The 24,700-nt window shown below is 33.8% G+C and overlaps 1 protein-coding gene across 1 annotated transcript in view; it reads right to left on the bottom strand.

Annotated features, from left to right (window-relative positions):
- Positions 1-24,700, bottom strand: part of LOC143235803 (uncharacterized) — a 116,552-nt gene that overhangs the window by 34,309 nt on the left and 57,543 nt on the right. The window contains exons 8-10 of the mRNA XM_076473999.1: positions 21,485-21,579; positions 20,056-20,224; positions 14,855-15,011 (exon numbers count right to left, since the gene is read on the bottom strand). Coding sequence (XP_076330114.1) covers positions 14,855-15,011; positions 20,056-20,224; positions 21,485-21,579 — 421 coding nt within the window. The remainder of the gene's footprint in view (positions 1-14,854; positions 15,012-20,055; positions 20,225-21,484; positions 21,580-24,700) is intronic.

The raw sequence follows: 24,700 nt of genomic DNA, 5'->3' as shown, positions 1-24,700 counted from the left end.
TATCTCAGTTTACACCAACACACACAGGAAAAACTGTCCAGCAGAATACCTAAATATATATATCCATTTTATCTCAGTTTACACCAACACACACAGGAAAAACTGTCCAGCAGAATACCTAAATATATATATCCATTTTATCTCAGTTTATACCAACACACACAGGGAAAAACTGTCCAGCAGAATACCTAAATATATATATCCATTTTATCTCAGTTTATACCAAAACACAAGGAAAAACTGTCCAGCAGAATACCTAAATATATATATCCATTTTATCTCAGTTTATACCAACACACACAGGGAAAAACTGTCCAGCAGAATACCTAAATATATATATCCATTTTATCTCAGTTTATACCAACACACACAGGGAAAAACTGTCCAGCAGAATACCTAAATATATATATCCATTTTATCTCAGTTTACACCAACACACACAGGAAAAACTGTCCAGCAGAATACCTAAATATATATATCCATTTTATCTCAGTTTACACCAACACACACAGGGAAAAACTGTCCAGCAGAATACCTAAATATATATATCCATTTTATCTCAGTTTACACCAACACACATAGGAAAAACTGTCCAGCAGAATACCTAAATATATATATCCATTTTATCTCAGTTTATACCAACACACACAGGGAAAAACTGTCCAGCAGAATACATATATATATCCATTTTATCTCAGTTTATACCAACACACAAGGAAAAACTGTCCAGCAGAATACCTAAATATATATATCCATTTTATCTCAGTTTATACCAACACACACAGGGAAAAACTGTCCAGCAGAATACCTAAATATATATATCCATTTTATCTCAGTTTACACCAACACACACAGGGAAAAACTGTCCAGCAGAATACCTAAATATATATATCCATTTTATCTCAGTTTATACCAACACACACAGGGAAAAACTGTCCAGCAGAATACCTAAATATATATATCCATTTTATCTCAGTTTACACCAACACACACAGGGAAAAACTGTCCAGCAGAATACCTAAATATATATATCCATTTTATCTCAGTTTACACCAACACACACAGGGAAAAACTGTCCAGCAGAATACCTAAATATATATATCCATTTTATCTCAGTTTATACCAACACACACAGGGAAAAACTGTCCAGCAGAATACCTAAATATATATATCCATTTTATCTCAGTTTATACCAACACACACAGGGAAAAACTGTCCAGCAGAATACCTAAATATATATATCCATTTTATCTCAGTTTATCCAACACACACAGGAAAAACTGTCCAGCAGAATACCTAAATATATATATCCATTTTATCTCAAATTACACCAACACACATAGGAAAAACTGTCCAGCAGAATACCTAAATATATATATCCATTTTATCTCAGTTTATACCAACACACACAGGAAAAAACTGTCCAGCAGAATACCTAAATATATATATCCATTTTATCTCAGTTTACACCAACACACACAGGGAAAAACTGTCCAGCAGAATGGATATATATATCCATTTTATCTCAGTTTATACCAACACACACAGGGAAAAACTGTCCAGCAGAATACCTAAATATATATATCCATTTTATCTCAGTTTATACCAACACACACAGGAAAAAACTGTCCAGCAGAATACCTAAATATATATATCCATTTTATCTCAGTTTATACCAACACACACAGAAAAAAACTGTCCAGCAGAATACCTAAATATATATATCCATTTTATCTCAGTTTATACCAACACACACAGGGAAAAACTGTCCAGCAGAATACCTAAATATATATATCCATTTTATCTCAGTTTATACCAACACACACAGGGAAAAACTGTCCAGCAGAATACCTAAATATATATATCCATTTTATCTCAGTTTATACCAACACACAAATATATATATCCATTTTATCAGGGAAAAACTGTCCAGCAGAATACCTAAATATATATATCCATTTTATCTCAGTTTATACCAACACACACAGGGAAAAACTGTCCAGCAGAATGGATATATATATCCATTTTATCTCAGTTTATACCAAAACACAAGGAAAAACTGTCCAGCAGAATACCTAAATATATATATCCATTTTATCTCAGTTTACACCAACACACACAGGGAAAAACTGTCCAGCAGAATACCTAAATATATATATCCATTTTATCTCAGTTTATACCAACACACACAGGAAAAAACTGTCCAGCAGAATACCTAAATATATATATCCATTTTATCTCAGTTTATACCAACACACACAGGGAAAAACTGTCCAGCAGAATACCTAAATATATATATCCATTTTATCTCAGTTTATACCAACACACACAGGAAAAAACTGTCCAGCAGAATACCTAAATATATATATCCATTTTATCTCAGTTTACACCAACACACACAGGGAAAAACTGTCCAGCAGAATACCTAAATATATATATCCATTTTATCTCAGTTTACACCAACACACACAGGAAAAAACTGTCCAGCAGAATACCTAAATATATATATCCATTTTATCTCAGTTTATACCAACACACACAGAAAAAACTGTCCAGCAGAATACCTAAATATATATATCCATTTTATCTCAGTTTATACCAACACACAAGGAAAAACTGTCCAGCAGAATACCTAAATATATATATCCATTTTATCTCAGTTTACACCAACACACACAGGAAAAACTGTCCAGCAGAATACCTAAATATATATATCCATTTTTACATCTCAGTTTATACCAACACACACAAGAAAAACTGAAAAACTGTCCAGCAGAATACCTAAATATATATATCCATTTTATCTCAGTTTATACCAACACACACAGGGAAAAACTGTCCAGCAGAATACCTAAATATATATATCCATTTTATCTCAGTTTACACCAACACACACAGGGAAAAACTGTCCAGCAGAATACCTAAATATATATATCCATTTTATCTCAGTTTATACCAACACACACAGGGAAAAACTGTCCAGCAGAATACATATATATATCCATTTTATCTCAGTTTATACCAAAACACAAGGAAAAACTGTCCAGCAGAATACCTAAATATATATATCCATTTTATCTCAGTTTATACCAACACACACAGGGAAAAACTGTCCAGCAGAATACCTAAATATATATATCCATTTTATCTCAGTTTACACCAACACACATAGGAAAAACTATCCAGCAGAATACCTAAATATATATATCCATTTTATCTCAGTTTATACCAACACACAAAGGAAAAACTGTCCAGCAGAATACCTAAATATATATATCCATTTTATCTCAGTTTACACCAACACACACAGGAAAAACTGTCCAGCAGAATACCTAAATATATATATCCATTTTATCTCAGTTTATACCAACACACACAGGGAAAACTGTCCAGCAGAATACCTAAATATATATATCCATTTTATCTCAGTTTACACCAACACACACAGGGAAAAACTGTCCAGCAGAATACCTAAATATATAAATCCATTTTATCTCAGTTTACACCAACACACATAGGAAAAACCTGTCCAGCAGAATACCTAAATATATATATCCATTTTATCTCAGTTTATACCAACACACACAGGGAAAAACTGTCCAGCAGAATACCTAAATATATATATCCATTTTATCTCAGTTTATACCAACACACACAGGGAAAAACTGTCCAGCAGAATACCTAAATATATATATCCATTTTATCTCAGTTTATACCAACACACACAGGGAAAAACTGTCCAGCAGAATACCTAAATATATATATCCATTTTATCTCAGTTTATACCAACACACACAGGGAAAAACTGTCCAGCAGAATGGATATATATATCCATTTTATCTCAGTTTATACCAAAACACAAGGAAAAACTGTCCAGCAGAATACCTAAATATATATATCCATTTTATCTCAGTTTACACCAACACACACAGGAAAAAACTGTCCAGCAGAATACCTAAATATATATATCCATTTTATCTCAGTTTACACCAACACACACAGGGAAAAACTGTCCAGCAGAATACCTAAATATATATATACATGTTATCTCAGTTTACACCAATACACATAGGAAAAATCTGTTCAGCAGAATACCTAAATATATATATATCAACTTTATCTCAGTTTATACCAACACACACAGGGAAAAACTGTCCAGCAGAATACCTAAATATATATATCCATTTTATCTCAGTTTATACCAACACACACAGGGAAAAACTGTCCAGCAGAATACCTAAATATATATATCCATTTTATCTCAGTTTACACCAACACACACAGGAAAAACTGTCCAGCAGAATACCTAAATATATATATCCATTTTATCTCAGTTTACACCAACACACACAGGGAAAAACTGTCCAGCAGAATACCTAAATATATATATCCATTTTATCTCAGTTTATACCAACACACACAGGGAAAAACTGTCCAGCAGAATACCTAAATATATATATCCATTTTATCTCAGTTTATACCAACACACACAGGGAAAAACTGTCCAGCAGAATACATATATATATCCATTTTATCTCAGTTTATACCAAAACACAAGGAAAAACTGTCCAGCAGAATACCTAAATATATATATCCATTTTATCTCAGTTTATACCAACACACACAGGGAAAAACTGTCCAGCAGAATACCTAAATATATATATCCATTTTATCTCAGTTTACACCAACACACATAGGAAAAATCTGTCCAGCAGAATACCTAAATATATATATCCATTTTATCTCAGTTTACACCAACACACACAGGGAAAAACTGTCCAGCAGAATACCTAAATATATATATCCATTTTATCTCAGTTTACACCAACACACACAGGAAAAACTGTCCAGCAGAATACCTAAATATATATATCCATTTTATCTCAGTTTATACCAACACACACAGGGAAAAACTGTCCAGCAGAATACCTAAATATATATATCCATTTTATCTCAGTTTATACCAACACACACAGGGAAAAACTGTCCAGCAGAATACCTAAATATATATATCCATTTTATCTCAGTTTACCAACACACACAGGGAAAAACACACAGGGAAAAACTGTCCAGCAGAATACCTAAATATATATATCCATTTTATCTCAGTTTACACCAACACACACAGGGAAAAACTGTCCAGCAGAATACCTAAATATATATATCCATTTTATCTCAGTTTACACCAACACACATAGGAAAAACTGTCCAGCAGAATACCTAAATATATATATCCATTTTATCTCAGTTTATACCAAAACACAAGGAAAAACTGTCCAGCAGAATACCTAAATATATATATCCATTTTATCTCAGTTTATACCAACACACACAGGAAAAAACTGTCCAGCAGAATACCTAAATATATATATCTCATTTTATCTCAGTTTATATATATCCACCAACACACACAGGAAAAAACTGTCCAGCAGAATACCTAAATATATATATCCATTTTATCTCAGTTTATACCAACACACACAGGGAAAAACTGTCCAGCAGAATACCTAAATATATATATCCATTTTATCTCAGTTTATACCAACACACACAGGGAAAAACTGTCCAGCAGAATACCTAAATATATATATCCATTTTATCTCAGTTTACACCAACACACACAGGAAAAACTGTCCAGCAGAATACCAACACACTAAATAATACCTAAATATATATCCATTTTATCTCAGTTTATACCAACACACAGGGAAAAACTGTCCAGCAGAATACCTAAATATATATATCCATTTTATCTCAGTTTACATCAACACACACAGGGAAAAACTGTCCAGCAGAATACCTAAATATATATATCCATTTTATCTCAGTTTATACCAACACACACAGGAAAAACTGTCCAGCAGAATACCTAAATATATATATCCATTTTATCTCAGTTTATACCAACACACACAGGGAAAAACTGTCCAGCAGAATACCTAAATATATATATCCATTTTATCTCAGTTTATACCAACACACACAGGGAAAAACTGTCCAGCAGAATACCTAAATATATATATCCATTTTATCTCAGTTTATACCAACACACACAGGGAAAAACTGTCCAGCAGAATACCTAAATATATATATCTTTTATCTCAGTTTACACCAACACACACAGGGAAAAACTGTCCAGCAGAATACCTAAATATATATATCCATTTTATCTCAGTTTACACCAACACACACAGGAAAAACTGTCCAGCAGAATACCTAAATATATATATCCATTTTATCTCAGTTTACACCAACACACACAGGGAAAAACTGTCCAGCAGAATACCTAAATATATATATCCATTTTATCTCAGTTTACACCAACACACACAGGAAAAACCTGTCCAGCAGAATACCTAAATATATATATCCATTTTATCTCAGTTTATACCAACACACACAGGAAAAACTGTCCAGCAGAATACCTAAATATATATATCCATTTTATCTCAGTTTATACCAACACACACAGGGAAAAACTGTCCAGCAGAATACCTAAATATATATATCCATTTTATCTCAGTTTATACCAACACACACAGGGAAAACTGTCCAGCAGAATACCTAAATATATATATCCATTTTATCTCAGTTTATACCAACACACACAGGGAAAAACTGTCCAGCAGAATACCTAAATATATATATCCATTTTATCTCAGTTTATACCAACACACACAGGGAAAAACTGTCCAGCAGAATACCTAAATATATATATCCATTTTATCTCAGTTTATACCAAAACACAAGGAAAAACTGTCCAGCAGAATACCTAAATATATATATCCATTTTATCTCAGTTTACACCAACACACACAGGAAAAACTGTCCAGCAGAATACCTAAATATATATATCCATTTTATCTCAGTTTACACCAACACACACAGGAAAAACTGTCCAGCAGAATACCTAAATATATATATCCATTTTATCTCAGTTTACACCAACACACACAGGGAAAAACTGTCCAGCAGAATACCTAAATATATATATCCATTTTATCTCAGTTTATACCAACACACACAGGGAAAAACTGTCCAGCAGAATACCTAAATATATATATCCATTTTATCTCAGTTTATACCAACACACAAGGAAAAACTGTCCAGCAGAATACCTAAATATATATATCCATTTTATCTCAGTTTATACCAACACACACAGGGAAAAACTGTCCAGCAGAATACATATATATATCCATTTTATCTCAGTTTATACCAACACACACAGGAAAAACTGTCCAGCAGAATACCTAAATATATATATCCATTTTATCTCAGTTTATACCAACACACACAGGGAAAAACTGTCCAGCAGAATACATATATATATCCATTTTATCTCAGTTTATACCAAAACACAAGGAAAAACTGTCCAGCAGAATACCTAAATATATATATCCATTTTATCTCAGTTTACACCAACACACACAGGGAAAAACTGTCCAGCAGAATACCTAAATATATATATCCATTTTATCTCAATTTACACCAACACACATAGGAAAAACTGTCCAGCAGAATACCTAAATATATATATCCATTTTATCTCAGTTTACACCAACACACACAGGGAAAAACTGTCCAGCAGAATAGATATATATATCCATTTTATCTCAGTTTATACCAACACACACAGGGAAAAACTGTCCAGCAGAATACCTAAATATATATATCCATTTTATCTCAGTTTACACCAACACACACAGGGAAAAACTGTCCAGCAGAATACCTAAATATATATATCCATTTTATCTCAGTTTATACCAACACACACAGGGAAAAACTGTCCAGCAGAATACCTAAATATATATATCCATTTTATCTCAGTTTATACCAACACACAGCAGGGAAAAACTGTCCAGCAGAATACCTAAATATATATATCCATTTTATCTCAGTTTATACCAACACACACAGGGAAAAACTGTCCAGCAGAATGGATATATATATCCATTTTATCTCAGTTTATACCAAAACACAAGGAAAAACTGTCCAGCAGAATACCTAAATATATATATCCATTTTATCTCAGTTTACACCAACACACACAGGGAAAAACTGTCCAGCAGAATACCTAAATATATATATCCATTTTATCTCAGTTTATACCAACACACAAGGAAAAACTGTCCAGCAGAATACCTAAATATATATATCCATTTTATCTCAGTTTACACCAACACACACAGGGAAAACTGTCCAGCAGAATACCTAAATATATATATCCATTTTATCTCAGTTTACACCAACACACACACAGCAATACCTAAATATATATATCCATTTTATCTCAGAAAAACTGTCCAGCAGAATACCTAAATATATATATCCATTTTATCTCAGTTTATACCAACACACACAGGAAAAACTGTCCAGCAGAATACCTAAATATATATATACATTTTATCTCAGTTTATACCAACACACACAGGGAAAAACTGTCCAGCAGAATACATATATATATCCATTTTATCTCAGTTTATACCAAAACACAAGGAAAAACTGTCCAGCAGAATACCTAAATATATATATCCATTTTATCTCAGTTTATACCAACACACACAGGAAAAACTGTCCAGCAGAATACCTAAATATATATATCCATTTTATCTCAGTTTACACCAACACACACAGGAAAAACTGTCCAGCAGAATACCTAAATATATATATCCATTTTATCTCAGTTTACACCAACACACACAGGGAAAAACTGTCCAGCAGAATACCTAAATATATATATCCATTTTATCTCAGTTTATACCAACACACACAGGAAAAAACTGTCCAGCTGTCCAGCAGAATACCTAAATATATATATCCATTTTATCTCAGTTTACACCAACACACACAGGGAAAAACTGTCCAGCAGAATACCTAAATATATATATCCATTTTATCTCAGTTTACACCAACACACACAGGGAAAAACTGTCCAGCAGAATACCTAAATATATATATCCATTTTATCTCAGTTTATACCAACACACACAGGGAAAAACTGTCCAGCAGAATACCTAAATATATATATCCATTTTATCTCAGTTTATACCAACACACACAGGGGAAAAACTGTCCAAAATACTGTCCAGCAGAATACCTAAATATATATATCCATTTTATCTCAGTTTATACCAACACACACAGGAAAAACTGTCCAGCAGAATACCTAAATATATATATCCATTTTATCTCAGTTTACACCAACACACACAGGAAAAACTGTCCAGCAGAATACCTAAATATATATATCCATTTTATCTCAGTTTACACCAACACACACAGGAAAAACTGTCCAGCAGAATACCTAAATATATATATCCATTTTATCTCAGTTTATACCAACACACACAGGGAAAAACTGTCCAGCAGAATACCTAAATATATATATCCATTTTATCTCAGTTTATACCAACACACACAGGGAAAAACTGTCCAGCAGAATACCTAAATATATATATCCATTTTATCTCAGTTTACACCAACACACACAGGAAAAAACTGTCCAGCAGAATACCTAAATATATATATCCATTTTATCTCAGTTTACACCAACACACATAGGAAAACCTATCCAGCAGAATACCTAAATATATATATCCATTTTATCTCAGTTTATACCAACACACACAGGGAAAAACTGTCCAGCAGAATGGATATATATATCCATTTTATCTCAGTTTATACCAAAACACAAGGAAAAACTGTCCAGCAGAATACCTAAATATATATATCCATTTTATCTCAGTTTATACCAACACACACAGGAAAAACTGTCCAGCAGAATACCTAAATATATATATCCATTTTATCTCAGTTTATACCAACACACACAGGGAAAAACTGTCCAGCAGAATACCTAAATATATATATCCATTTTATCTCAGTTTACACCAACACACATAGGAAAAACTGTCCAGCAGAATACCTAAATATATATATCCATTTTATCTCAGTTTATACCAACACACACAGGGAAAACTGTCCAGCAGAATACCTAAATATATATATCCATTTTATCTCAGTTTATACCAACACACACAGGGAAAAACTGTCCAGCAGAATACCTAAATATATATATCCATTTTATCTCAGTTTATACCAACACACACAGGGAAAAACTGTCCAGCAGAATACCTAAATATATATATCCATTTTATCTCAGTTTACACCAACACACATAGGAAAAACTGTCCAGCAGAATACCTAAATATATATATCCATTTTATCTCAGTTTACACCAACACACACAGGGAAAAACTGTCCAGCAGAATACCTAAATATATATATCAATTTTATCTCAGTTTACACCAACACACACAGGTAAAAACTGTCCAGCAGAATACCTAAATATATATATCCATTTTATCTCAGTTTACACCAACACACACAGGAAAAACTGTCCAGCAGAATACCTAAATATATATATCCATTTTATCTCAGTTTACACCAACACACACAGGGAAAAACTGTCCAGCAGAATACCTAAATATATATATCCATTTTATCTCAGTTTATACCAACACACACAGGGAAAAACTGTCCAGCAGAATACCTAAATATATATATCCATTTTATCTCAGTTTATACCAACACACACAGGGAAAACTGTCCAGCAGAATAACTAAATATATATATCCATTTTATCTCAGTTTATACCAACACACACAGGGAAAAACTGTCCAGCAGAATGGATATATATATCCATTTTATCTCAGTTTATACCAAAACACAAGGAAAAACTGTCCAGCAGAATACCTAAATATATATATCCATTTTATCTCAGTTTACACCAACACACACAGGGAAAAACTGTCCAGCAGAATACCTAAATATATATATCTTTTATCTCAGTTTATACCAACACACACAGAAAAACTGTCCAGCAGAATACCTAAATATATATATCCATTTTATCTCAGTTTATACCAACACACACAGGGAAAAACTGTCCAGCAGAATACCTAAATATATATATCCATTTTATCTCAGTTTATACCAACACACACAGGGAAAAACTGTCCAGCAGAATACCTAAATATATATATCCATTTTATCTCAGTTTACACCAACACACACAGGAAAAACTGTCCAGCAGAATACCTAAATATATATATCCATTTTATCTCAGTTTACACCAAAACACACAGGAAAAACTGTCCAGCAGAATACCTAAATATATATATCCATTTTATCTCAGTTTACACCAACACACACAGGGAAAAACTGTCCAGCAGAATACCTAAATATATATATCAATTTTATCTCAGTTTACACCAACACACACAGAGAAAAACTATCCAGCAGAATACCTAAATATATATATCAATTTTATCTCAGTTTATACCAACACAAACAGGAAAAACTGTCCAGCAGAATACCTAAATATATATATCCATTTTATCTCAGTTTATACCAACACACACAGGGAAAAACTGTCCAGCAGAATACCTAAATATATATATCCATTTTATCTCAGTTTATACCAACACACACAGGGAAAAACTGTCCAGCAGAATACCTAAATATATATATCCATTTTATCTCAGTTTATACCAACACACACAGGGAAAAACTGTCCAGCAGAATACCTAAATATATATATCCATTTTATCTCAGTTTATACCAACACACACAGGGAAAAACTGTCCAGCAGAATACCTAAATATATATATCCATTTTATCTCAGTTTACACCAACACACACAGGGAAAAACTGTCCAGCAGAATACCTAAATATATATATCAATTTTATCTCAGTTTACACCAACACACAGGGAAAAACTGTCCAGCAGAATACCTAAATATATATATCAATTTTATCTCAGTTTATACCAACACACACAGGGAAAAACTGTCCAGCAGAATACCTAAATATATATATCGTTTTATCTCAGTTTATACCAACACACACAGGGAAAAACTGTCCAGCAGAATACCTAAATATATATATCCATTTTATCTCAGTTTACACCAACACACACAGGAAAAAACTGTCCAGCAGAATACCTAAATATATATATCCATTTTATCTCAGTTTATACCAACACACACAGGGAAAAACTGTCCAGCAGAATACCTAAATATATATATCCATTTTATCTCAGTTTATACCAACACACACAGGGAAAAACTGTCCAGCAGAATACCTAAATATATATATCCATTTTATCTCAGTTTATACCAACACACACAGGGAAAAACTGTCCAGCAGAATACCTAAATATATATATCCATTTTATCTCAGTTTACACCAACACACACAGGGAAAAACTGTCCAGCAGAATACCTAAATATATATATCCATTTTATCTCAGTTTACACCAACACACACAGGGAAAAACTGTCCAGCAGAATACCTAAATATATATATCCATTTTATCTCAGTTTATACCAACACACACAGGGAAAAACTGTCCAGCAGAATACCTAAATATATATATCCATTTTATCTCAGTTTACACCAACACACACAGGGAAAAACTGTCCAGCAGAATACCTAAATATATATATCCATTTTATCTCAGTTTACACCAACACACACAGGGAAAAACTGTCCAGCAGAATACCTAAATATATATATCCATTTTATCTCAGTTTACACCAACACACATAGGAAAAACTGTCCAGCAGAATACCTAAATATATATATCCATTTTATCTCAGTTTACACCAACACACACAGGGAAAAACTGTCCAGCAGAATACCTAAATATATATATCCATTTTATCTCAGTTTATACCAACACACAAGGAAAAACTGTCCAGCAGAATACCTAAATATATATATCCATTTTATCTCAGTTTATACCAACACACACAGGAAAAACTGTCCAGCAGAATACCTAAATATATATATCCATTTTATCTCAGTTTATACCAACACACACAGGGAAAAACTGTCCAGCAGAATACCTAAATATATATATCCATTTTATCTCAGTTTATACCAACACACACAGGGAAAAACTGTCCAGCAGAATACCTAAATATATATATCCATTTTATCTCAGTTTACACCAACACACACAGGGAAAAACTGTCCAGCAGAATACCTAAATATATATATCCATTTTATCTCAGTTTACACCAACACACACAGGAAAAACTGTCCAGCAGAATACCTAAATATATATATCCATTTTATCTCAGTTTATACCAACACACACAGCAGAATACCTAAATATATATATCCATTTTATCTCAGTTTATAAACACACACAGGGAAAAACTGTCCAGCAGAATACCTAAATATATATATCCATTTTATCTCAGTTTATACCAACACACACAGGGAAAAACTGTCCAGCAGAATACCTAAATATATATATCCATTTTATCTCAGTTTATACCAACACACACAGGGAAAAACTGTCCAGCAGAATACCTAAATATATATATCCATTTTATCTCAGTTTACACCAATACACATAGGAAAAATCTGTTCAGCAGAGTAACTAAATATATATATCCATTTTATCTCAGTTTACACCAATACACATAGGAAAAATCTGTCCAGCAGAATACCTAAATATATATATCAATTTTATCTCAGTTTATACCAACACACACAGGAAAAACTGTCCAGCAGAATACCTAAATATATATATCCATTTTATCTCAGTTTACACCAACACACACAGGGAAAAACTGTCCAGCAGAATACCTAAATATATATATCCATTTTATCTCAGTTTACACCAACACACACAGGGAAAACTGTTCAGCAGAATACCTAAATATATATATCCATTTTATCTCAGTTTATACCAACACACACAGGAAAAACTGTCCAGCAGAATACCTAAATATATATATCAATTTTATCTCAGTTTACACCAACACACACAGGAAAAACTGTCCAGCAGAATACCTAAATATATATATCCATTTTATCTCAGTTTACACCAACACACACAAGGAAAAACTGTCCAGCAGAATACCTAAATATATATATCAATTTTATCTCAGTTTACACCAACCCCCAGAGGATAAACTGTCCAGCAGAATATCTAAATATATATATCAATTTTATCTCAGTTTATACCAACACACACAGGGAAAAACTGTCCAGCAGAATACCTAAATATATATATCAATTTTATCTCAGTTTACACCAACACACACAGGAAAAACTGTCCAGCAGAATACCTAAATATATATATCCATTTTATCTCAGTTTATACCAACACACACAGGAAAAACTGTCCAGCAGAATACCTAAATATATATATCCATTTTATCTCAGTTTACACCAACACACACAGGGAAAAACTGTCCAGCAGAATACCTAAATATATATATCCATTTTATCTCAGTTTATACCAACACACACAGGGAAAAACTGTCCAGCAGAATACCTAAATATATATATCCATTTTATCTCAGTTTACACCAACACACACAGGGAAAAACTGTCCAGCAGAATACCTAAATATATATATCCATTTTATCTCAGTTTACACCAACACTCATAGGAAAAAACTGTCCAGCAGAATACCTAAATATATATATATATATATCCATTTTATCTCAGTTTACATCAACACACACAAGGTAAAACAATCCAGCAGACTACCTAAATATATACATGCATTTCAGTGAATACATGTCTTGACAGCAAATAATCAGCTTACTATATATGGTCAGTATAGAGCCGAATTTCTGACACGCGACAGTCAGTAAGCCGTTTAAATATTTGTATACAGTATAGTAATAGAAAAAAGTGAAAATTTCGGGTAATTAAGCGGATTACTTTTCTAAATCAAGAGAGAGAGAAACAGGGGATTTCATTCTATGTCTCACGTAATATTAAAGTAGAAGAGTAGATAAATAATAAAAACTTCGTTACTTACCCCAGCCCATGATGACGTAAAGAGAGATGCCGCTGGTGTCGGTAAACATGGCCAGGAAAACAAGATTATGAAGATAGAGTCCTTCCATCAAAATCCAACAGTAATTAGCCATCAGAAAATAGTGCCAGAAACTGGTGAAAACTTTACAATCGATGTTCTGTAATAATACTGACGTTAATCTACAGTAAATAATACCAGAAACTAGTGGTGAACAATATAAACTGTATGTTCTGTAATAATACTGATGTTAATCTACAGTAAATAATAACAGAAACCAGTGGTGAACAATATACAGTCTATGCTCTGTAGTAATACTAACGTTAATCTACAGTAAATAATACCAAAAACTAGTAGTAAACAATATACAGTCTATGTTCTGTAATAATACTGACGTTAATCTACAGTAAATAATACCAGAAACTAGTGGTGAACAATATACACTGTATGTTCTGTAATAATACTGACATTAATCTACAGTAAATAATACCAGAAACTAGTGGTGAACAATATACAGTCTATGTTCTGTAATAATACTGACGTTAATCTACAGTAAATAATACCAGAAACTAGTGGTGAACAATATACAGTCTATGCTCTGTAGTAATACTAACGTTAATCTACAGTAAATAATACCAGAAACTAGTGGTGAACAATATACACTGTATGTTCTGTAATAATACTGATGTTAATCTACAGTAAATAATACCAGAAACTAGTGGTGAACAATATACACTGTATGTTCTGTAATAATACTGACGTTAATCTACAGTAAATAATACCAGAAACTAGTGGTGAACAATATACAGTCTATGTTCTGTAGTAATACTGACGTTAATCTACAGTAAATAATACCAGAAACTAGTGGTGAACAATATACAGTCTATGCTCTGTAGTAATACTAACGTTAATCTACAGTAAATAATACCAGAAACTAGTAGTAAACAATATACAGTCTATGTTCTGTAATAATACTGACGTTAATCTACAGTAAATAATACCAGAAACTAGTGGTGAACAATATACAGTATGTTCTGTAATAATACTGACGTTAATCTACAGTAAATAATACCAGAAACTAGTGGTGAAGAATATACAGTCTATGTTCTGTAATAATACTGACGTTAATCTACAGTAAATAATACCAGAAACTAGTGGTGAACAATATACAGTTTATGTTCTGTAATAATACTGACGTTAATCTACAGTAAATAATACCAGAAACTAGTGGTGAACAATATACAGTCTATGTTCTGTAATAATACTGACGTTAATCTACAGTAAATAATACCAAAACTAGTAGTAAACAATATACAGTCTATGTTCTGTAATAATACTGACGTTAATCTACAGTAAATAATACCAGAAACTAGTAGTAAACAATATACAGTCTATGTTCTGTAGTAATACTGACGTTAATCTACAGTAAATAATACCAGAAACTAGTAGTAAACAATATACAGTCTATGTTCTGTAGTAATACTGACGTTAATCTACAGTAAATAATACCAGAAACTAGTGGTGAACAATATACAGTCTATGTTCTGTAATAATACTGACCTTAATCTACAGTAAATAATACCAGAACCTAGTGGTGAACAATATACAGTTTATGTTCTGTAATAATACTGACGTTAATCTACAGTAAATAATACCAGAAACTAGTGGTGAACAATATACAGTCTATGTTCTGTAATAATACTGACGTTAATCTACAGTAAATAATACCAGAAACTAGTGGTGAACAATATACAGTCTATGTTCTGTAATAATACTGACGTTAATCTACAGTAAATAATACCAGAAACTAGTGGTGAACAATATACAGTCTATGTTCTGTAATAATACTGACGTTAATCTACAGTAAATAATACCAGAAACTAGTGGTGAACAATATACAGTCTATGTTCTGTAATAATACTGACGTTAATCTACAGTAAATAATACCAGAAACTAGTGGTAAACAATATACAGTCTATGTTCTGTAATACTACTGACGTTAATCTACAGTAAATAATAACAGAAACTAGTGGTAAACAATATACAGTCTATGTTCTGTAATAATACTGACGTTAATCTACAGTAAATAATACCAGAAACTAGTGGTGAACAATATACAGTCTATGTTCTGTAATAATACTGACGTTAATCTACAGTAAATAATACCAGAAACTAGTGGTGAACAATATACAGTCTATGTTCTGTAATAATACTGACGTTAATCTACAGTAAATAATACCAGAAACTAGTGGTGAAATAATATACTGTCTATGTTCTGTAATAATACTGACGTTAATCTACAGTAAATAATAACAGAAACTAGTGGTAAACAATATACAGTCTATGTTCTGTGGTGATACTGACGTTAATATACAGTAAATAAATATTACGTCGAACGGTTTAGAAAGTGTAAGATCATAGGTTTACATGAAAATATTTGTAATACTTTATCCAGTTTACAAAACTAAAAAAGGTAAACTGGTTGACTCTTCCAACATAACAACACAATAATACATTGTGACCGTTGTGTTGGACATTGAATCAACGAGCAGACCACTGTTACTCCACTCACACTTTTGTGGTCAGCACCAGCACTCGATCCCAATATTATTATAGATATCTGAGAGATACTTGAACGCCGCAATCGATACACTAATCTGATGTTTGTTGTTAAGCCTACAGTTAAATAATGGGATATATGTGCTTTCTCCACCTGCTGGATATGAAACCCGATTTTTAGGACAATACGTCTGTAGACTTACTGCTGAACCACTGGGAAAGGAGTCGGCACATTACATGTCATAATCCTTGATGAATAGACAACAAGACATCTTGTAAATTCTATGCGTCAGGTTGTCCAGCCTGAAAACCTATACTTACGGTTAAGACTGTAGGTAATTCTGTGAGATATGTCGTCTGAGAAAAGATAATAATTATTTTTTACTGGTCAGAATTTATTTGTTAACAATGAATCAAAGTTTTCTTTAAAGAAATACAAACCAACTTGGCCCGGCATGGCCAAGCGTGTTAAAGCGTTCGACTCGTAAGCCGAGGGTCGCGGGTTCGAATCCCGGTCGCGCCAAACATGCTCGCCCTTTCAGCCGTTGGGACGTTATAATGTGACAGTCATTCCCACTATTCGTTGGTAAAAGAGTAGCCCACGAGTTAGCGGTGGTTGGTGATGGATAGCTCTATTCTTACACTGCTAAATTAGGGACGGCTAGCGCAGATAGCCCTCGTGTAGCTCTGCGCGAAATTCAGAAAAACAAATAAACCGTTCATAGTCCGTTTCTACGTTTTCTTGTATCTTAACCAACTTCATGTGTTGCGGAAGATCTCGTCGATACTGAGTGCACATAATACTTTATAACTTATCTTTATTATATAAATTATCCTCAGAGTTCGATAATATTTACTGTAAGTATGTCTTCTGGTTAAGGTAGTGACATATTATATCACGTTTTATTTCGATTCAGAATTCTAAACCAAATACAACATTAAATTCATCAATACAATTTGTCCTGACTCTCTTTAAAGTTATCAGTGATGGTTAAACAATCTAGTGTTGGTTTACATTAAGCATGTACTATTTTTGATCCATAGGAATTGTAATTAAATATTTGTTTTCTTTTTGGAGAGGGGGCATGTTTTTGGTTGTATTTTTTAGACTTCATCTCACATCCGTTGCACCTAGAGTATCAACAGCCAAATAGCCTCCAACGACTTTCTTTCTGGTTGTTCCGCGCCATAAACAACATTGCTGGAACATCCTCACTGTTTTAACCATTTCTCAGGACAACATTGCTGGAACATCCTCATTGCTTTAACCATTTCTCAGGATTGGAGGATCACTAATGTTACTTCTGTTGATGAACGGGCTGACAAGAGTTGTCATGGAAACTACAGGCTAGTTAGTCTTACATCTATAATTAGAAAATAAAACAAAAAATACAGTCTGATAACCCAAGCTATTCGTAAGAGTGTTTCGTTAAACCACGTGGTATCATAAAGATGGCTGTCATGTCTTCACTGAAGGAGAGTTTCGCCTTAACTAATATTTTAATTTTCTGTTGTTATTGAGGGTTTGACTTGGTATTTGGATGATGAAAGGTTTTGGACTCGGTGTACTTAGACATTTGTTTTGTGAATTTCGAGCAAAGCTACACGAGGGCTACCTGCGCTAGCCGACCCTAATTTAGCAGTGTAAGGCTAGAGAGAAGGCAGCTAGTCATCACCACCCACCGCCAACTCTTGGGCTACTCTTTACCACAATATAGTGGGATTGACCGTCACATTATAACGCCCCCACAGTTAGGTTGCGCATAAATTTATCATTCATTTCACTTGATGCACCAAGAGAATGCATCAAACCAAAACAAACATCCATGCTGGCAGGTGGCGCTTCATGAAGAGAATCTTTCAGACGGAGTTAATGAAGGAAAATAGTTTACTTCTCTTTTTTACAAAGCTACCCGAGGTGTGTCACCCGTCCCTAAATTGTATTTAATTAATTTCACTGAACCCTGGAACCAGAGTGCTACATGCTAGCCAATGAGGAACAAGCGTTCTTCCAGCTTTAGCTAGCCTACTTTATTTATTTTAAATAAGTATTTCTAATTCGTGATTTTCTTTACGCTCTAGCGTTTCCAAAATATCTGTCGTACTGACTCATCGTAGACAAAACAAATGAAGAGTATTCGATCTATTCGGTACGACGTGACACGAGGATGTAGCCTCGTGAACAGAGGTTTGCTCCTCACAATTTCCACACGACGTGACACGAGGATGTAGCCTCATGAACAGAGGTTCGCTCCTCACGATTTCCACACGACGTGACACAAGGATGTAGCCTCGTGAACAGAGGTTCGCTCCTCACGATTTCCACACGACGTGACACGAGGATGTAGCCTCGTGAACAGAGGTTCCCTCCTCACGATTTCCACACGACGTGACACGGGGATGTAGCCTCATAAACAGAGGTTCGCTCATCATGATTTCCACACAACGTGACACGACGATGTAGCCTCGTGAACAGAGGTTCGCTCCTCGACGGATATTTTTACATGACCAGTTTAAGTGTTATGTGGAGACACGAATGCAAATTAACCGCTTTAACTAGGTCGAGGAAAACATAAAATAACATTTGATTCAATACAAAATTCAGACGAAAAATAGAGAATTGAAACCAAAACGAAACAGCTTACACTTCTAGATTCCAGAAACGTGGGAACGCCAGATTCGGACATAGCTACGTTACTTCGAAACCCCATGCCGGCTACAAACATAGCATCCTTCAAGATAAACATCAGCGCCCTCATGAGGAAAGAAATGAAAAGATGCATGTGCAGGTTGTTTCTCGGACAACGAAGCTTTCTGAAAAACAAAAAAGTGACTACATTGAACGTCGTGTTGAAATGTGCTCATGAAACAGATTACACGACAGAAGATGTTTGAATTTTGATTTTTTACCTTGGTTCTTGTTTACATTTTCCACAATGTAACAGTTAACGGTCGATTTGTAAGTCCGAAAATGGGAGACATCTGATAAAATTAAAATGACAACAGTAATCACGTGACCGTAAGAAACGAAACTTAACCGACGGAATTGGAAAAAAGCAGAACATGTAATTGAAACGACATATCGTTTGGTAATTTGGTCCACGTGGCACGAGAAATGAGCAGTTTGGTTGCTATGACACTATGATTTACACACATACATAATTCTGTGAGACAGGTCAGTTTTCTATTCTAACAGTTACTTCATTCGATCTAGTGACCACCGTGTAATATTACAACACTGCTGACTGGACGTGAACAGTGTGTTATTAATCCGTACCGTTTCGCAACGTAATGAAGAAACGTGGTACTAAGATCTTTTGAGAGAACGTTAAAAACCATCTGCGTATTTTTCAACATCTTACTTTACTAAATGGATCGTGAAATAGATTACAAAAATTTGAACGACCTAATAGGTTTAAATTTGAATATAAGGTACATATATATATACATATATAGTATAGTATATATATGTGTGTGGATGTGTGTAGTATAGAATAAAGTATAGAATAGTTGCTAAAAAAACGAATAAATAATCGACTGAGTGTTTGAATTATGTCCGTAATATCCGTGAATAAAATCATAGGCTTTGTACAGATTGGAAAATTGAGGAAAACGTGCAATCGGTGTGTATCAGGACTAGTAAGTCTGGAAAGTTACTCAAGTTATTGGACCAGTCATAACTTTGTCCAATTCGACTAATAAACACACACATACACATATATATAGAATGGTGTTGTACGTATATATCTGTAGACAGTGTTAACGGTTTCATTCTTGTAGTACGATTTAACAATTTTTTTAGATCATTACAGTAAATAAAATTATTCGTCGATTTATAATCAAAATCATCTTAATACACTCCAGGATTGTGTTAATATATGCCGAGATTATGCTAATATATGTCAGAATTATGTTAATATATACTAGAGTTGGGTTTATATATAGCAGGGTTATGTTAATATATGCCAGGATTATGTTAATATATGCTAGAGTTATGCTAATATATACTAAAGTTATGTGACTGCATGCCAGCTTGTAAAAGGCGCACACGTTATAATAATTAATAAAACTTACCTCAGGAAAGCCAATATAAGAAATGCGACGATCAGTGCTGAGAATGATACAGTGTAGCCGATTTTCGATATCAGTTTGATCGTGAGTAGGTGTGACTGAGAGAGAAAAACACTCATGAAAATATGCAGAAGGTACACAACAAAAACAGTTATATAACAGTAACTTCTCCACTGACGAGACCCGGATGGAGACAAACAATTCATAAAGGAACGTAAGAGAGTATATTGTTGGCCTCCATCTGGGTCCCGTCAGTGGAGAAGTTACTTTTATATAACTGTTTTACATTATTATTGTTTCGGATAGGTCCTTTTTACTTCTATGAATATCTGTAGCCATGTACTGTATAATGTTAGGTGTGGTCACTACAACCATGTTTTGTATAATAGGTGTGGTCACTACAACCATGATCTGTACATGTTAGTGTACAATGTTAGTGGTAGGTACAACCATAATGTGTACAATGTGTGTCACTACAACCATGTTCTGTATAATGTTAGGTGTGGCCACTACAACCATGTTCTGTATAATGTTAGGTGTGACCACTACAACCATGTTCTGTATAATGTTAGGTGTGGTCACTACAACCATGTTCTGTATAATGTTAGGTGTGGTCACTACAACCATGTTCTGTATAATGTAAGGTGTGGTCACTACAACCATGTTCTGTATAATGTTAGGTGTGGCCACTACAACCATGTTCTGTATAATGTTAGGTGTGGTCACTAGGAGTACCTTTTGTTCTGATCATATAATATTTATTAGTTTTCGATATGGCCAATTAAAACGTACTCAACGAACTGCTTTACATAATTATTCCAGACATGTGGCGTTTATTAGGTTTCTCTCTGTAACACGAGAAGACAATAACGCTAAAGAATCCAGTCTGGAAGACTGAAAGTGATATATATATATATATATACTTATGGTATTGTTATGTAAACATTCACTCAAGACACTGTTATAAACATATAATACTTACTACTTTGTTATATTTCCATATGTACCTAAAGTGCTGTGTATATTTGACGCAGCTACTCTAAATTTTGCGCGTTTTCAATTTCTCTCGTTACATTAAGTTGGAAAAAAATGTCTATTTGATATTGTGCATTTATTGATTTAGTAAAGGTTTCTTACAGATTAATACTGTCCAGTAACGTTTTATATGACTACTTAGAAACAGAACTTTATCTTTTTCCCCTGGGAATCGTTTCTATAAATTCCAACTCTTGGTCTACCCTAATCTAACAGCAAGATATGGCTGTCACACTTTTAACGCGTTTATAATGCCATCCTACGTAATGCATTTTTTTTTTTTTTTGACAACGAGACACGAATCAAGTACCCTAAAGTCCACAGTTTGGCACGCTTACCCTTAAGCAACGTCCGAGTCACATGTTACTTTAAAGAGATAATTCTACATAACTACTGCTATTTGCAGTTTGTTTAAATAATGCGACACTCAGTGATTTATAGATGGCACTGGTTGGATTATTGAACTTCCAGTGTACAGAAATGTGTTTAACGTTCTGACTGAAACAAGATGAAACATGTTACGTCTCTGATGTTTTTGTTCAAATTACCATGAACTTAAGCGATTTTGTAGAGATATTCATTGGGTTAGACGTGGCTTAAAAATAGCGTGTTTATGATTGGGTGTGTTTGTGTTTTTGTTATAGCAAAGGCACCTTGGGCTATCTGCTGTGCCCACCGAGGGGAATCGAGCCCCTGATATTAGCGTTGTAAGACCGTAGACTTACCGCTGTACTAGCGAGGGGCGTTTATGATTGGAGACTGGTTATTGCAAAAACGCTTGCTACAATTTGACGGTCGATTCTCTCTACTAGATCAGGTGAAGAGTATTTCAAAAGCCTGCTGTGAACATACAGGTGTTGGTGGGTAGCTGCCTTCCATCTGGCCTTTAGGTAGTGCTTCTCGGTAAGTTCCAGGACTTATAACGGTATAATCGGAGCTTCAATACCCGCGGTGGACAGAACACACATAGCCTATTGTGTGGCTTTGCGTTTAATGTCAAAGAAACTTTATATATCTCAGTGTAAAATTCGAAATAAGACAAAAATGAGGAATATATAAACGACACTAATAATAAATATACTAGCTCGAGTACACACCACCTGGAGAGAAGTTATTTAAATACGTGATTAATGAAAGGTTAGTTGCCTTAGGACCTGAAAAGCTGCTTTCCTTATGTGTATTTCTAAAAGATACCCACAGAAACAGCAAAACATAAAATATGAAACCGTAAATTTGGATGTATGTCCCCATGGACCCAATGAGCCTCCATACTAAATTTGGTAAACGTGGATCTACAGGATGGGGAGTTGTGGTTAAAAAAAACCAAAAAAAAACGCCCACAAAAACTGCAAAATGCAAAAGTGAAAGTTTATATGCATCTCCTTGTCGACCGAATGAGTCTCCAAACCTAGTTTACGAAGTAGTTACATGAACATACATGTACTATAATATTTATATAGATATATGATCGCAATAACCAGTAACATCAATAGATTTCTGTCTGTATTCGTTTCTTGGATTTGAAGTTATTCTATTACCTTAAATAGTAATCTACTTCCGCGACAGAATATAGTAACAAGTCAGGCGAATCTTTCAAATGAAATAAGTTAGATAAATAACTTAAAAATTCATTTCACGGTATTAAGGAAAGAAATCTTCAATGCAGTTTGTTAAGGTCTTACGTCTTGTTTTACACGTTTTCGATAAACTAAATAGGGATTTCATATGCATATAGATAAATATATGGGGAGATTTATTTTCCGGTGTTAAACTCAATATTACATTCTTTTCTCTTGTTTTTGTAATACCATATTATAATTTAATTTTGTCGTTCGATCAGTAAGCAGATCTCGTATTGCTTTGAAAGCCGGCTTTAACGGTCACGTGATCATCTCTTTAGGTTACCATAACGATGAGACCAGCGCTACTTTTAGACGAAATTGAAAGCGACGTGTTTGATCTCTGTATGGACTAGAGCCTGGTGTTTGATCTCTGTATGGACTAGAGCCTGGTGTTTGATCTCTGTATGGACTAGAGCCTGGTGTTTGATCTCTGTATGGACTAGAGCCTGGTAAAAGATACAGGGTCAGCAATTCAATCTTTTATCGATTTTGATGATAAGACTGACCTTCACGGCATTTAAACTTTCACCAGGATGGGAAAGACGGCGCAAGTCAGTGAATC

This window comes from Tachypleus tridentatus, chromosome 12 (assembly GCF_004210375.1).
Source record: "Tachypleus tridentatus isolate NWPU-2018 chromosome 12, ASM421037v1, whole genome shotgun sequence".
In the NCBI taxonomy this organism is placed as follows: domain Eukaryota; kingdom Metazoa; phylum Arthropoda; class Merostomata; order Xiphosura; family Limulidae; genus Tachypleus; species Tachypleus tridentatus.
The sequence above is the reverse complement of the archived record's forward strand: the minus strand, read 5'-3'. Positions and strand labels throughout refer to the sequence as shown.